This window comes from Mirounga angustirostris, unplaced genomic scaffold (genome assembly GCF_029215605.1).
Source record: "Mirounga angustirostris isolate CCGP_5_RB_7025 unplaced genomic scaffold, mMirAng1.0.hap1 SCAF_3, whole genome shotgun sequence".
Lineage (NCBI taxonomy): Eukaryota > Metazoa > Chordata > Mammalia > Carnivora > Phocidae > Mirounga > Mirounga angustirostris.
Genome location: NW_026991711.1, coordinates 32898975 through 32911449, shown reverse-complemented (window position 1 = coordinate 32911449; position 12475 = coordinate 32898975). Strand labels below are relative to the sequence as shown.

The 12475-nt window shown below is 40.6% G+C and overlaps 1 protein-coding gene across 6 annotated transcripts in view; it reads right to left on the bottom strand.

The window, feature by feature from the left end:
• The window catches only part of KLF12 (KLF transcription factor 12), a 522975-nt gene that overhangs the window by 89725 nt on the left and 420775 nt on the right, over positions 1-12475 (bottom strand). For 3 of the 6 annotated variants that reach the window (XM_064586000.1, XM_045869566.3, XM_045869567.3), the window contains one exon: positions 1800-11645. The exons of 1 other annotated variant lie outside the window; for it this stretch is intronic. In XM_064586000.1, the coding sequence (XP_064442070.1) occupies positions 11464-11645 (182 nt within the window). In that variant the 3' untranslated portion in view covers positions 1800-11463. Of the gene's footprint in view, positions 1-110; positions 197-1799; positions 11646-12475 lie in introns of those variants that run through there. 2 more of the 6 variants (XM_064585999.1, XM_064586001.1) reach the window with 1 other exon arrangement.

Here is a 12475-nt window from a genome sequence, read left to right as displayed (position 1 = left end):
AAAGGAGAGGACTGAGGAAGTTACAGAATTATCTAGCACCCATATAATCCCACCTATTACTGAAGTATCCAGGAATCACTCAGGAAAAGAAATATTAACAAATAAGTTACCTTGAGAGTAAAAACAGTATCATGTGATTTATTCCGTGAGATTTGTCTCATTGGTCTATTCTTACGATAAAGTTTCCTGGGATGAACTGAAAAACAAACAAAAAACATAACTAGGGAGCTGGTTTGACTGTTAGCACGGCCTAAAGAGGACTCTCGGAAAATCAGGCCAAAGACATAAATGTAATGTTCAACTTACTGTTTTGTTACAAAGTCCTACCCAAAATGAAGTAATTGAATGAATTAGGTTCACCCTTACAAGTCACTACCATGCTTCATTCACCACAGTGTAGAACAAGATAGACCCCTCTAATTTATTGGCCTCTGCCTTAATGGAGTATTTCTAACATGGTGTAACTAAAATCTTCACAAATAATTTAGTAAAATGTACTATGGTTTAAGCCTCAGTTTAAAAAAAAAAAATCTTATAATCTTTTAGTGAGTGATTTCTTTTGCAAAGTTGGGGTTGTGATCACCATGGAACTACCAAGAAGGCTCTGACTGGGAGAAAAAAATCACTCCCCTGGGAAAGGACCCCTTCAGAGTGCTCAAAAGAGCCAGGTCTGGCAAAGGCAGAGCAACAGTGCACGGAGTCTCCCGTCTGATGCAGAAGCGTGTTTGGATGGGGATGGGGTGGGACATATGCCCCTGTGGCTCTCTCCACAGTTTGAGTGGAACAGAGCGATTTTGCAGAACTCCATGTTCATTTGGAAATGGATTTCTGTCAGTAATAAAGTGAGCCCAAAATGATTTCACTCTCTGATTTTTATGAGTTATTAAACTACACGATGGTTTGCGGAGTCTGAGATGAAGGGTAGTACTTTGTTGTTTTTTATATTTGCATGTACATATGTAATCAAAAGTATTTGTTGAATGTTTCTATGATATTCAATGCTCTTAACTCTCTCCCACCTCAGCCCTTGCTCCCCACCTTCCATCCTGTCTCCAGCCCCTTAACCCATAGCCCTTTAGTGGCTAAGGACACCAATCCTAGAACCAGACTGACTGGGGAAATTGCCTAAACTCAGTGCCTCACTTTTTCTCTGTAAAAATTAGGATAATAATGGTACCTAACTCAGAATTTTTCATAATGAATTAAAAGAAACAGATATAATGCTTAGAATACTGCCTGGCATCTATGAAGTTTTATTACTTTATTTTATTATTATTTTAATTATCTATCATCTATCACCTTTCTATATAATTGTTAGTAGTATTTATTACCATTCCAATTGTAAAATGGATTTTTCTAGAAGATCTTCAATTGAAGGACACAATGCAGGAGGATACTTAAACAGATTCTTCAAGTGCTTATTTTAGCAATTATTCAAAAGATGTTCTACTCATTAATGGTCTTATTTTCAAAGCCTCATAATCCAGTTTTCTTAAAAATATACAGAAATAAACTAGCTTTGGCATGTGCTAGATGGATCATTCTATACTTAGGTGATACACAAAATCGGAAAAAAATAACTTATTCAATGAGAGAGATTGCATTCTCGGCTCTGAAAGATACAATTTTTCATACCACTTCATATTTCTGGACCACTTTTTAGTTTTATATTCAGTAAAACGTTAAGTTAGGAATCCTTCTTTAGGTGCTAGTTGTTACGAAATAAAAGCCCTGTTCATTTTTGAGTATACAGTAGATCTCGTTCTGTGTTTCAAGTCACTCTACACAAGTGGTAAAACTTTTCATAACAAAGGTTTAATTAGAATGGTTAATAACTATGATTTCCAAAGTGTCTGAGTCAGCCTCAGTAATAATTAGGGAGTTTTGTTCCATACAAAATGCTTTATTTAACCTTCATGCCTTCATTCAGATAATTATACAAATGCATACAGTTAAAGGTTTAAACTCTATTTCGGTTCACAGCTCAATTCATAGGAAAGTTGAATACAGAAAAGCAATGCACCAACAGAATATGTCTGAGACACCATTAAAAACGATAACACTTGTTCATTTAAATCTCTGAGAATAGACTGGAATAATCATCCTCTGAGAGAATCTCATTAGGAGGGTCTCCCTTTACATTATCATAGGGCAAAAAAAAAAAAAAATCACCATTTTACAGTAAAAGGAAAAAAGCTCTGAGTATATTTACAATACATACACTATACATAAATACAAGAACAACACTTACATAATATTAATAAACTTATAACAGGGGTTGCCTAAACGCTACAGAGTATATAAATGCAGAGGAAACTATTGGGAAATTAGATCTTTAGATAAGCTGGAGAAATAAATTCATTTGCAATTAAAACTCTGAACAGAAAACCAAATGAAGATCTAAGACATGAACACCTTTGCTTGCCAGCATCATTGGGCGGGGGGGTGGGGGTGGGGGTGGGGAGGGGTGGTGGTTGTCCTTTAATGCATAGGACCTCCTGTGGGCATTCTAACTCTCTGGGGTCAGAGACCCCAGAGTCTTTTGTGAAATTACATCTGTTAAGTGAATCAGACGCAGCACATCTATTCAATTTGCTGTTCAGAGGCTTTTGAGCCTCGGATAACTGTTTTGTAAACTAAAGGACGTTTTTGTATTTTTCCACAGATGGATTTGTGATCCAGTCATCATGTATAATGAGCGAAGTGTCAAGGAAAAGGAAAAAAGATGCCTGCTTGATTTGGCCAAAGATGGTATTTTTCTTTATTCCCGTATATATATATTTTTCAAATACGAGTGAGAGATTTATTCCGAAGAACGTGACGTTTGAACTGACCCCCACACGCCAAGAGCAGCGTCTAGACTACTACTAATTATAACTAAGTCATTTTAAGTGGCAGGTGGGTATCTTAAAGGTGGTCTGTTCTCATCGTTTCACAACACAGAAAGTTCTGAGTACATTCTTCAATGGACGAACACGAATTTGCTGGTTTCTCTTTTTTTTTTTAAATGAGCATGTTATGATACACATAATTGCATTATGATGCAGGATGACATAATACATAAGACGATGTTTTCAAGCTGGTTTTGTAAGTAGTTATCTTGTATCCACAGAGAGTTGGTTTGCCATGTGATGCAATGTGTCCCACATAGACATGGACGAAACAATACAGCCACCATCCCGTGGGGGTGGGGGGGGGTGGTGATTTTTTTTTTTTAATGGATTCTTAAACACAACAAATTGAGGACAGACAAGTTGATAGGAAAGAGCCTTGAGTACAGGCACCAGTGCCCCAGTTCAACACCCATCCAACGTAATGAAGTTCGAGGAACAAAATGTATACTGCAGTCTGGCTGTAATTGCAAAATCCTGCAATGGGAACATTAGAAACACGAGTAGGGCAAAAGCATTTTTTTATACTGTGTTATGCTGTATCTTTGGAGCATGAAATTGGCAAAGGGAAGATGTTGGTGTGTCCCTAAAATGTCTTACTTTTTGATTACTTGAGCACTTTGACTAGAATTTGGCCCCAATCCTACCCTCCTCTTCACCCTCATTTCTCACCAAAAATGAATCTCTGTGCAAGTCTTGGTAGGCCTGCTTTGGAAAAAGCAAGATAGTATTCACACAGAATCACTGGTTCTTGCTTTGCACAAAGGGCAGACTCTGTTGTCTGAAACATTTACAATTTCTAGAGATGAAACCCAGAAAGAAAAAAAAAGTCCTGATGTGACTATTGCCACTATTCATCTCTTTTCAACTCACTTCAAGTTGTGGTTTGGTTGTTGAGAAGCTGTTGCTTGTGAAACCCAGCGAACGGGGAAGAGAGCCCTTCCCACAGTGGCTCATGCACACGGAACACTTGCTTTCAGCACGGAAGGGAATTTGTTTATACAGGTTTTCTCTCTTCCCTTAGCCAAGGAACAGGGAGAAAGATCGTAATTCAGGAGATTCATTTTCAGAAAAAAGAAACACCATGAGCAATGACATTCTCTTAATGTTTTCTAAGTCCATTAGTATTTCCATGGATCAATGCTGTCAGGGACCTTGTTCTACACAGAAAAGGGATGGGGCTGACTCCTCTGATGTTGGACAGCTTCTTACACAAAATTCAATTAAACTAACAACAATACTATAAACAAATTATCCATAAGACTATTTAAAACATTCCAAGGCAGTACTATGTCAGGTGAGAAATCAGAAAAGGCATTCTCCGTTCTCTCTCCTTGCTCAGCATCTCAATGTTTGTGATTGCCACCCCAAGATCAGCCGCCAGACAAACAAGTCTGTTAGTAACGACTCCATCGAGGGAGGTGAAAACTTCCGATGCAATCTGAGCAGATTCTAGAAGGTCTACAGGTGGGAAGGTTTTTACTATGCCTACAAAGGAATCCATAGAATGGCGAAAAGCCACTCTGGCTAAAATGCTACCCAGCAGGGGAGAGTGTTCATGATTTGGGATCTCCAGGCCAAACATTTAGGAGGAAAGTGACAAGTTCAGGGAGACTGGTCCTTGCTGTTTGTTTACAATGATCCTTCATGCATGACTTTCCAGGAAAAGACTGATTTCAAACCTTAGCTACTGCTGTCCTATCATGTGCTGTCTTGTACTTGGAAAATAGGACCACCCAGCCATAAAGCCACTTCAGTTAGAAATATGGCAACTTGGCAGCTGGGAAGGCACATGCAGTGTGGTGCAGGGGGGAAGAATACAGGCTTCAGAGCCAGAGATATGTAGCTTCTTCACCTTCCCACTCTGCTCTTCACTGTTTCCGCGTTTGCCAACAACTCAGCCAACTCTCTCTGTGCCTCAGGTTCCCAACCATAAAATGTAGACCTGTTTACGGGTGAGAGGCAATGGGTCCCAAAGTGGCCTAGTAGAATGCTTGGTATAGAGTAAGGATTTAAGAAAGGATAGCTGTTGTTTTCATGGTTTGCTGAAATTTGGACCTTCCCATTTAGCACTTCTAGACACCTTGCAGAAAACAGCCCAGTCAGAAGACTTGACTGTGGTGAGATTAAAGAACCCGGCCGCTTTCCTTTGACACTTCATTGGCTCTTTTACACCCTATCCTGGCACATTTCCTTCTCCTTTTCATTCTTTCTGAAACTTAGAGGAAACAGTAGATGGTTTTCTAGGCCTGTGGTCTGGTTCTAGAGAAATATGTAGATCACTGTCCACTGTGGTAGTCTTCACTGTCTAAAGCCTGAGTGTTTAATCACAGTTATACTTTTTAAAATTGCTCTAACCAAATGTTTGGCTCTGAAAGAATATAATTTGACTGATAGCCCTCAATAGCTTGTTTGGGTGGATTTGTGCTCTGAGATGGTAAGGCTGGACAATTTCTAGGGCTCTTGTCTATTCATATAATCTCATTGTATATTTCTATTCATGACTCCACTTCTAGCCGTAAAATAATTATGGGAAAAAGTAGGGAAGTTCTGAATGTAAATCTGGTAATTTCTAGGACTAACTGCAAACCTTAGTAAGCAAGCTAGGCTTACTAAGTGTCAGCAGTCTTCAGTAGGCTTTTTAGGGGAGAAATGATAGTGTGGCTATTCATTCCAAAATGGTTCTTGTATGATAACAGAAAATATTAGGGAAAAAGGAAATGAAGAAATGTAAAGATGAATTTGTGCGTTTGGTATTAGTGGACAAAACAAAGTAGAACAAACAAATCTCTCTAGTGTTTTGCTGTAAATAAGCTGGGCTTTTGTTAACTGAGTAAAACTTTTTGAGCCACACAGAGTGCTTTGCAAGTTTGGGACAAATCCGTGAAGTTTTTATCTTAAAATTATAATTGCCATATGCCAGAGTATATATGTTGAAGAGAATCTTAATGTTCAGATTTGCATTCTTACATTCTGTAAGTAAGGTTAAATTAAGAAATACTAACATAAACAAGATTAGGTATATTTTAAAAATCACAAAAGATTTTTTGTGGCTATGTGAACATACTCAGTTTACTATGTGCATATATTTATTCTGTGTATGTGTGTGTGTTTCCCAAACGTGGAGGAAAAACCCAGTAATGAAGAATTATTGCTGTGTAAAAGTATAGGAATATCTCATTGGTCATAATGTCTATTGACAGGCACTTCCAGCTTTTAATTCATTTCTGAAAATGGGCATTAGCTTATTCCTATTGCCAGCATAAATTCATTTAACATGTGGCCATAACCATAGCACTTAATCTTGTCAGCATGCAGCTACTCTTAAAACTCTTCATTCCCTCTGGAATTAAACAAGAATAAACACCTTACCGTTGTTTTGTTTTTTGTTCTCGTCAAGAACTAGTTCATCGAGGAGGAAGATAATTGAGAAAAGAGAACAATTGCTAGATGCTTCTCTTTAGCACAAGTAAAATCCTATGCAGCTATTTCCCCCTTCCCAGGCACAGACATTTTGAATTTGGAATCAGTTGTTTGCAACTTAAAATGACTTCATTGTGTTTTAAACCATCCTGGCTAAATGGAGACGAGTGGCCACTCCATTCTGTCAGAGCACAAGGAATGTGCTCTGCCAGAGGAGAACAGAGTTCCCATGGCAATATTGCTAATTGTAAGATATACAAGGCATATCTGAACAAGTTTCTTTCTTTTTTTATTGTGATGAAAACTAAAAGCTTTTTTTCCCCCAACATACTTCATCAAACTATTTACAACCTCTGTAAAATTTGCGAGTTTGAAAATACTTTTCCACTATCACATATGTTTACGAATACAGCAAAATATTTTCACTCTATTTTTTTTAAAGATGCAGTATCCTCCTATTTCATTTTCTTATGAAAATCTGAATTTCTATTGCAACTGCACAGTATTCAGCATAAAGTACCAATGGACATGGTTTGCTAAACAGACATTACTCTATAATGAAACTGTGAAAATAGAGCATTTTTAAAAGTTTTATGTACACTTCTTAACTATAAAATGCAGGCAAAGTCATATATAGCATCATAAGCTGATTCCCTAATAAGGTAAATAACTTACATTTCTAGACAGCATGGATTATTACAAATTCATTCTTTTAAAAAAGTCCTTTGTTGATATTTGCTAGCCCACTGACTGCTGTGTATGCAGGTGTGTATGTGCTGGGGTGAGTGGAAGGCAGTGTGGGGTAAGGAGAAACGCATATGGAAGACATGACTTACCAAACCCCTTCTCTAGACAAAACCAAATCAAATTGAAAGGTTATTTTTAATGAGATGCACTACCTCGGAAAAACTGAAGGAAGAGATTTGGTTAATGAAGTTACAGAATACATTTACCTCCTCAATTTACAGGCGTGAGTACAGAGCAAAATCTGAGACTGGACTATGGATTATGAGTATTAAGGCTTCCCGGGCCTATTATGATCCATGAGAGTTCTCTCACGTTCAGTCCCTCACGTGAAAACTCAGCGTATGGTGGGTGCTGGTATTCTTAACACTGCTTAAATTCTGTCAGTCCTCGCTGTAAGTGTGAAGACACCTTTATAACCACATCATGGCTACATTTCTAAGCAGTCATAACAACATAACAAAAGCGTATTAGCGTATCTGAAGGCCTCACCTCACTGGATTTATTCAATTGCAGCTTTGGTAAGTATAATAAATAAAGTACAGAATAAGGAATACTGCATCTTTATCCATATACATGTTATCACTCTAATGAACTGATTTCAAAGTGCAGAATTATATTTATGTTTAAAACACAAATGGCAAAATTTGAAGTTAAAAAAAGTTGTATAAAAAGGAACACAATCTTGGTATAAGATATTCCAAATTTCAACCACAGGGAGAATGGCCTTTCTAATCACCTAGAACTGGCATTTGTAAACGCTGTAGCATCTCGTAAGTTCTTTCCCCCCACAATCCTCCTCCTATTTTCCATTTAAACTTTCAAGTGAATAAAAAGTGCTCTTTTAAAAAATGTGGTTTGTGTTACTGTTATTCCACTGCTTTTGAAAATAAATGTCCTATAGTGTTTTGTCGAAGTGATGCCAGGCAGTAGTATATTCTTTATGGGAAAGCCATTAGGAAGTTCAGTCTAAACGTCTTAATAGAACTTAAGACAAGTTATCAAGCAGGCTTCTCAGAGTCCACACATAACTGACAGGATGGGGCTGGAGGTGGATGGGGAAGACTGAATCTGCTTCCGAACAACTTAAGGTCAGAAGGGAATCTATTAGAACCTCAGAGTAACTCATAACTTTTCAAAGAACGCTAACTCCCTTGAACTCCTTCTCTACAATGCACGAGATCGCCAGGCCTACCGTCGCTTCTCAAGCCATTACGCTGTCTGCGGAGAAGTTCTCAGACACGCACACACGTCCAACTGCGAGTTGAACAGCTCCAAAGTTAAAAGCAAAGAATGCTTCTAATCAGGGGACGGACAAGTCCTGTGGATTCTGCGCCTTTTCTGGTGTTCATCATCTACTACTGTGCTTTTCAAAAGAGGCTAGAATGGACGCAGATGAAATGGAGGAGGCTTCTCCATGCCTGAAGATATTCCTCCCTAAAAACCCAATTCCTTCTCTCCCCAACCGCTTTCCTTTCCGTGGGGAAACAGGAGTAGAAAACTCACCAGGGAGAATTTGCTATGTTCCAGGACGAGCCCTGGGTACGTTTCAGTCCTGGGGTGAGATCAGCAACTCACTCACTCACTGTTTGTGCTTGGATCCTTCTTTAGAAGTATGGAGCATGTCGGGCGGGGGGCGGGGGGGATGGCGTAACACTGACAGGTTTTAGCGGCTAACTTACCATCTCAGTCTGGTTTCCACTTTCCAAGGGTGAGGAGAAAAAGCTCACTTCCCTGAACCTTTCCTATGTGATCAGAGAGGAGCAGCCTATTTAGTTCTGTGCTAAATTTAAATCAAGCTGTCACTCAGGAAGCTCCCACTGCCTGTCAGTTCTATGAATTCTAAAAACCATTTCTACCTGTAACACTCTCAAGACATCTCTGCGCAGAGAAGAGATTGGCCCATCTTCTGAAGGCAGGCAGAATGAAATCAAGTCTACACTGCAGCTGGGTGATTCACCTACTAACTGCCAACCGGGTTCCAGGACCAGCAGGGAGGGCGGCACGGCCGTGTTGGCCACTCCCCGTGTTCTTTACAACTGACCAGGAACCAACGCTGGCATGCAGCAAGAAACCCTTTTCTACCCAAAATGGTCACAGGCAATGAGAAGTAGGAATTGTATACAGTACAGATAGAAAACTTTCCAGTTGGTAAAAAAAAAACAAACAAAAACCAAAAACCAAAAAAAAAACCAAAACCCACACAAAAAAAACAGTGCTTGGTGGGGAGTAGACTGTGTAGCAAAAGAAGTTATTTATCAATAGAATCAAAGCCCTTGTTCGAGGGAAATTGCCTGATGAGTTTTTCAGACCTGGCAGAAAATGCAGAGCACATAATTTTGAAGATAGAATTTGACCTGAACATCATTATGTTGTTGCTTGAACGTTTAAAACAATTCCTTCTAATACCATCCAACATGAACTGTCCTTGTTTCAATGTTTTATCGTTCCTTGCCTCGTCAGAATAAGATTCTCTGAATGAGGAGATGATCCTAAAAAGGATAGTCCTGCCGCCGGAAATTATTTCAGAATGTTCAAACATTTAAAAATGAGCTAGGAATATTGTGAGGTTAATTTGTGCAATTCCCCAAATCAAGTGTTTGTAATTAAAATATATTGCAAAGGTCTATGCTGGTAACCCTTTATATCTAAGCTATAAAAAATCTTAACAACAACAACAACAACAACAACAACAGTAACAAAAAAACGTCACCAAGCCCCTTAGCCACATAAAGCTGAAAAAAAAAAACCAGCTTTTAGTGGGGAAAAAATATGATAATTTTTCTGAAAGAATGCCTGTTGGTGATGTATTGCTTTGTTTACTGTATACTTCGCTAGTTGCAAGAAAGGCTCATAATTTTAGGGGGTTGACGGGACTGTGATCTCCCCTCACCCTCAGCACAGGATGAGTGGGTTCAACATCCCTGTCCATGCCAATGCAGAACCCCTGGGGTCTGATACAGTTTAGAAAATGAAATCTGTATAGAAGAACCTAATGGAGAGTCACTTAGCCTTGGCTCTCCAAGTGAGGAAATTAGCACCATGTTAGGCTTTCCTCGGGGAGCACTCCCTTTCCACTGACTCCGTTCCAAGGAGAACTGACCCACTAACCCAGGGGTTAATTCCCTGCTATGCCTCCTTGGCCTTTCTGGTCACCAAATAACTGTTTTCAAACAAGAAAAGGGGAGCATAATCTTTAATTGTGGTACTCAACCAAGCAGGACAACAAACAGCAGAAAGATTACCTCAGTGCTGTCAATGTAACCAAGACCTCTAAAATGCTGGGGTGTTTTTTACAATCCCTTTTAGTAAGTATGAAAATTGGTAACGTGAGTCCTCAGTGAAGTTATTGTAGGAAAGTCCTTTTATTCGTTATTGCTTTTCTCCTCAAGAGGCGCATTATTCCATCTCTGCTTTGTCTGATTTTTCATGTTCACTGACTTCGCCTGAGCAGCCCCACCTCTTACCTTGGTGCCAGTGTGTCTAAGAAAGTTTTTTTTTCCCCCCTGATTCCTTGTAATCATATACTAGGGGCAGGAAGAGATGATGCCTAGGGGACAGAACACTGCGATTTGAAGTGGGGCAGCAGTTTCTTTAGCCAGGCTCTTCCTATTCAACTACAGAACACCTCTGTGCCAGTCCACGCCAGGGCAGACACCGGGACTACGCTCCACCTGAAATGTCGCTGCCCCTCTGCTCGAACAGATGAACAAAACAGAATCAGAACAAAACGAAAACAATCAACGACAAACAAATGAAAGATTCAATGTCGGTTTCTCTTCAGGGCATGGCATAATGACAAGTGGCGGGTGGTGCTATCTAGAATGCCGTCACACTGTGGCCAAGGGCCGCCTGAGTGCCCCTTTCTTTTCAGGGAATGGAACTCTCCAACAGGCTGCTCCTTCTCTACGTTCGTGCTGCTCGCTGGTAACAGACTGGATGTGTGTTCTATCTTACCGAGACAGTAACTAAAATTTCAGTAAAAAGGGGGGGCGGGGATGACGGGAGAAGAATCCCAATTTGAAAGGTCCTGCTCTAGCCATCGGTTGGTGGTAGATGACCTTTAAGGGATCAGTAACAAAATGTCTGACAGCTCAGAAAACTGGTCCAAGCTACCAACATCTTGAAATGGCAGAGTACACGGCTCGGGAGACAATGCCTGTCTCTTCAGCGTTTGGGTCACGGATCTCCCAGGCCAGCGCGAAGACGGGTTTCTCGTGGAGTCGTGATGGGGGTTACCTTCAGACCGGAAGGAGAAGGGTTCCTTCTTTTTCCTGCTCTGGTTTCAGACATCGTGGGATGGTGATGCCCTTTCGTGTTAACACTGTGGAGGGGGTTCAGCCCTGCTGAAGGGGGTGCCGCTAAGAGAGCCAGCTCTTCCGCTTAGCTGGACAGGTAGCAGTCCTCACACCAGCATGTGCCTTCGGCGGTGAAGTGCCAAATGATCTGACCGGGAAAAGCTGCGGTCACAGTCCGCGCACTTGAATGGCTTCACTCCCGTGTGTTTGCGGTAATGCCTTGTCAGTTCGTCCGAGCGAGCGAACTTCCATGTGCAGCCTTCCCAGGTGCACTTGTAGGGTTTCTCTCCTGGAAGAAAAAGGGACACACGCTTTTGGTGCTCCGTCACTTTCCCATAATAACCAAGCCAGCGCTACGTGTGGGGACACTGGCTGCGCTCAGCGGGTGTTCCGTGTGGTCATCTTTGGTCGGGAAACCTTACCATCCTGCCGGCGGGCTGGGGGTCAGTCAGGTCGGGGGGGAGGGAGGGGGGCGTTCGATCTCGTCTCTCCTGTTGTGACATCTCATCTGGCAAGTCAGTCAACACCTGCCTCCTCAATGACGGGGACATGACTTTTCGGTCAAAACATCCAAAGGCACAGACTGGTCACTACTGGATAGAATCACCACCGCTCGACTAAAAAAGGCATTTTAGCTCTCTGCCTAGGTTGATTTGGCTCTAATGCTGAGACTCACAAAGAATTATAAAGGTCATTAGTTAACGTTTAGTTTCAAGACTCCTCCCCAAATGTGCATCACTTAGATGGTTTAAGGCTATTTTAGGACACGATGTTCATTTATCAGTCATTGGGAACAGGCACAAAATCCCATCGAAAGGTAAAAGCATTCCACCACTCCCCAGAAATTAGCTGTGAAGTACACGTCCCTCATAAACATCTACTTTTTGCTTGTCTGTTGGAAAAGAATCCTAGATAGCTTAAGAGTGTAAAGTTTAAATACTCTTTTCAGTGATTTAATTAGGGTGAGCTCTGAGGAATCATCAAGTTGGTTTCAGTGTTGAAACTCATGGTGAAAAGCCGTCTGAAGAAGTATGTAATTTGACCGGGTCCTTCAGTCAAGGACAGTAAAATATGCAAAGGCTTTGCTGGGAAAAGATACACTAACCATTGTCCAAATGA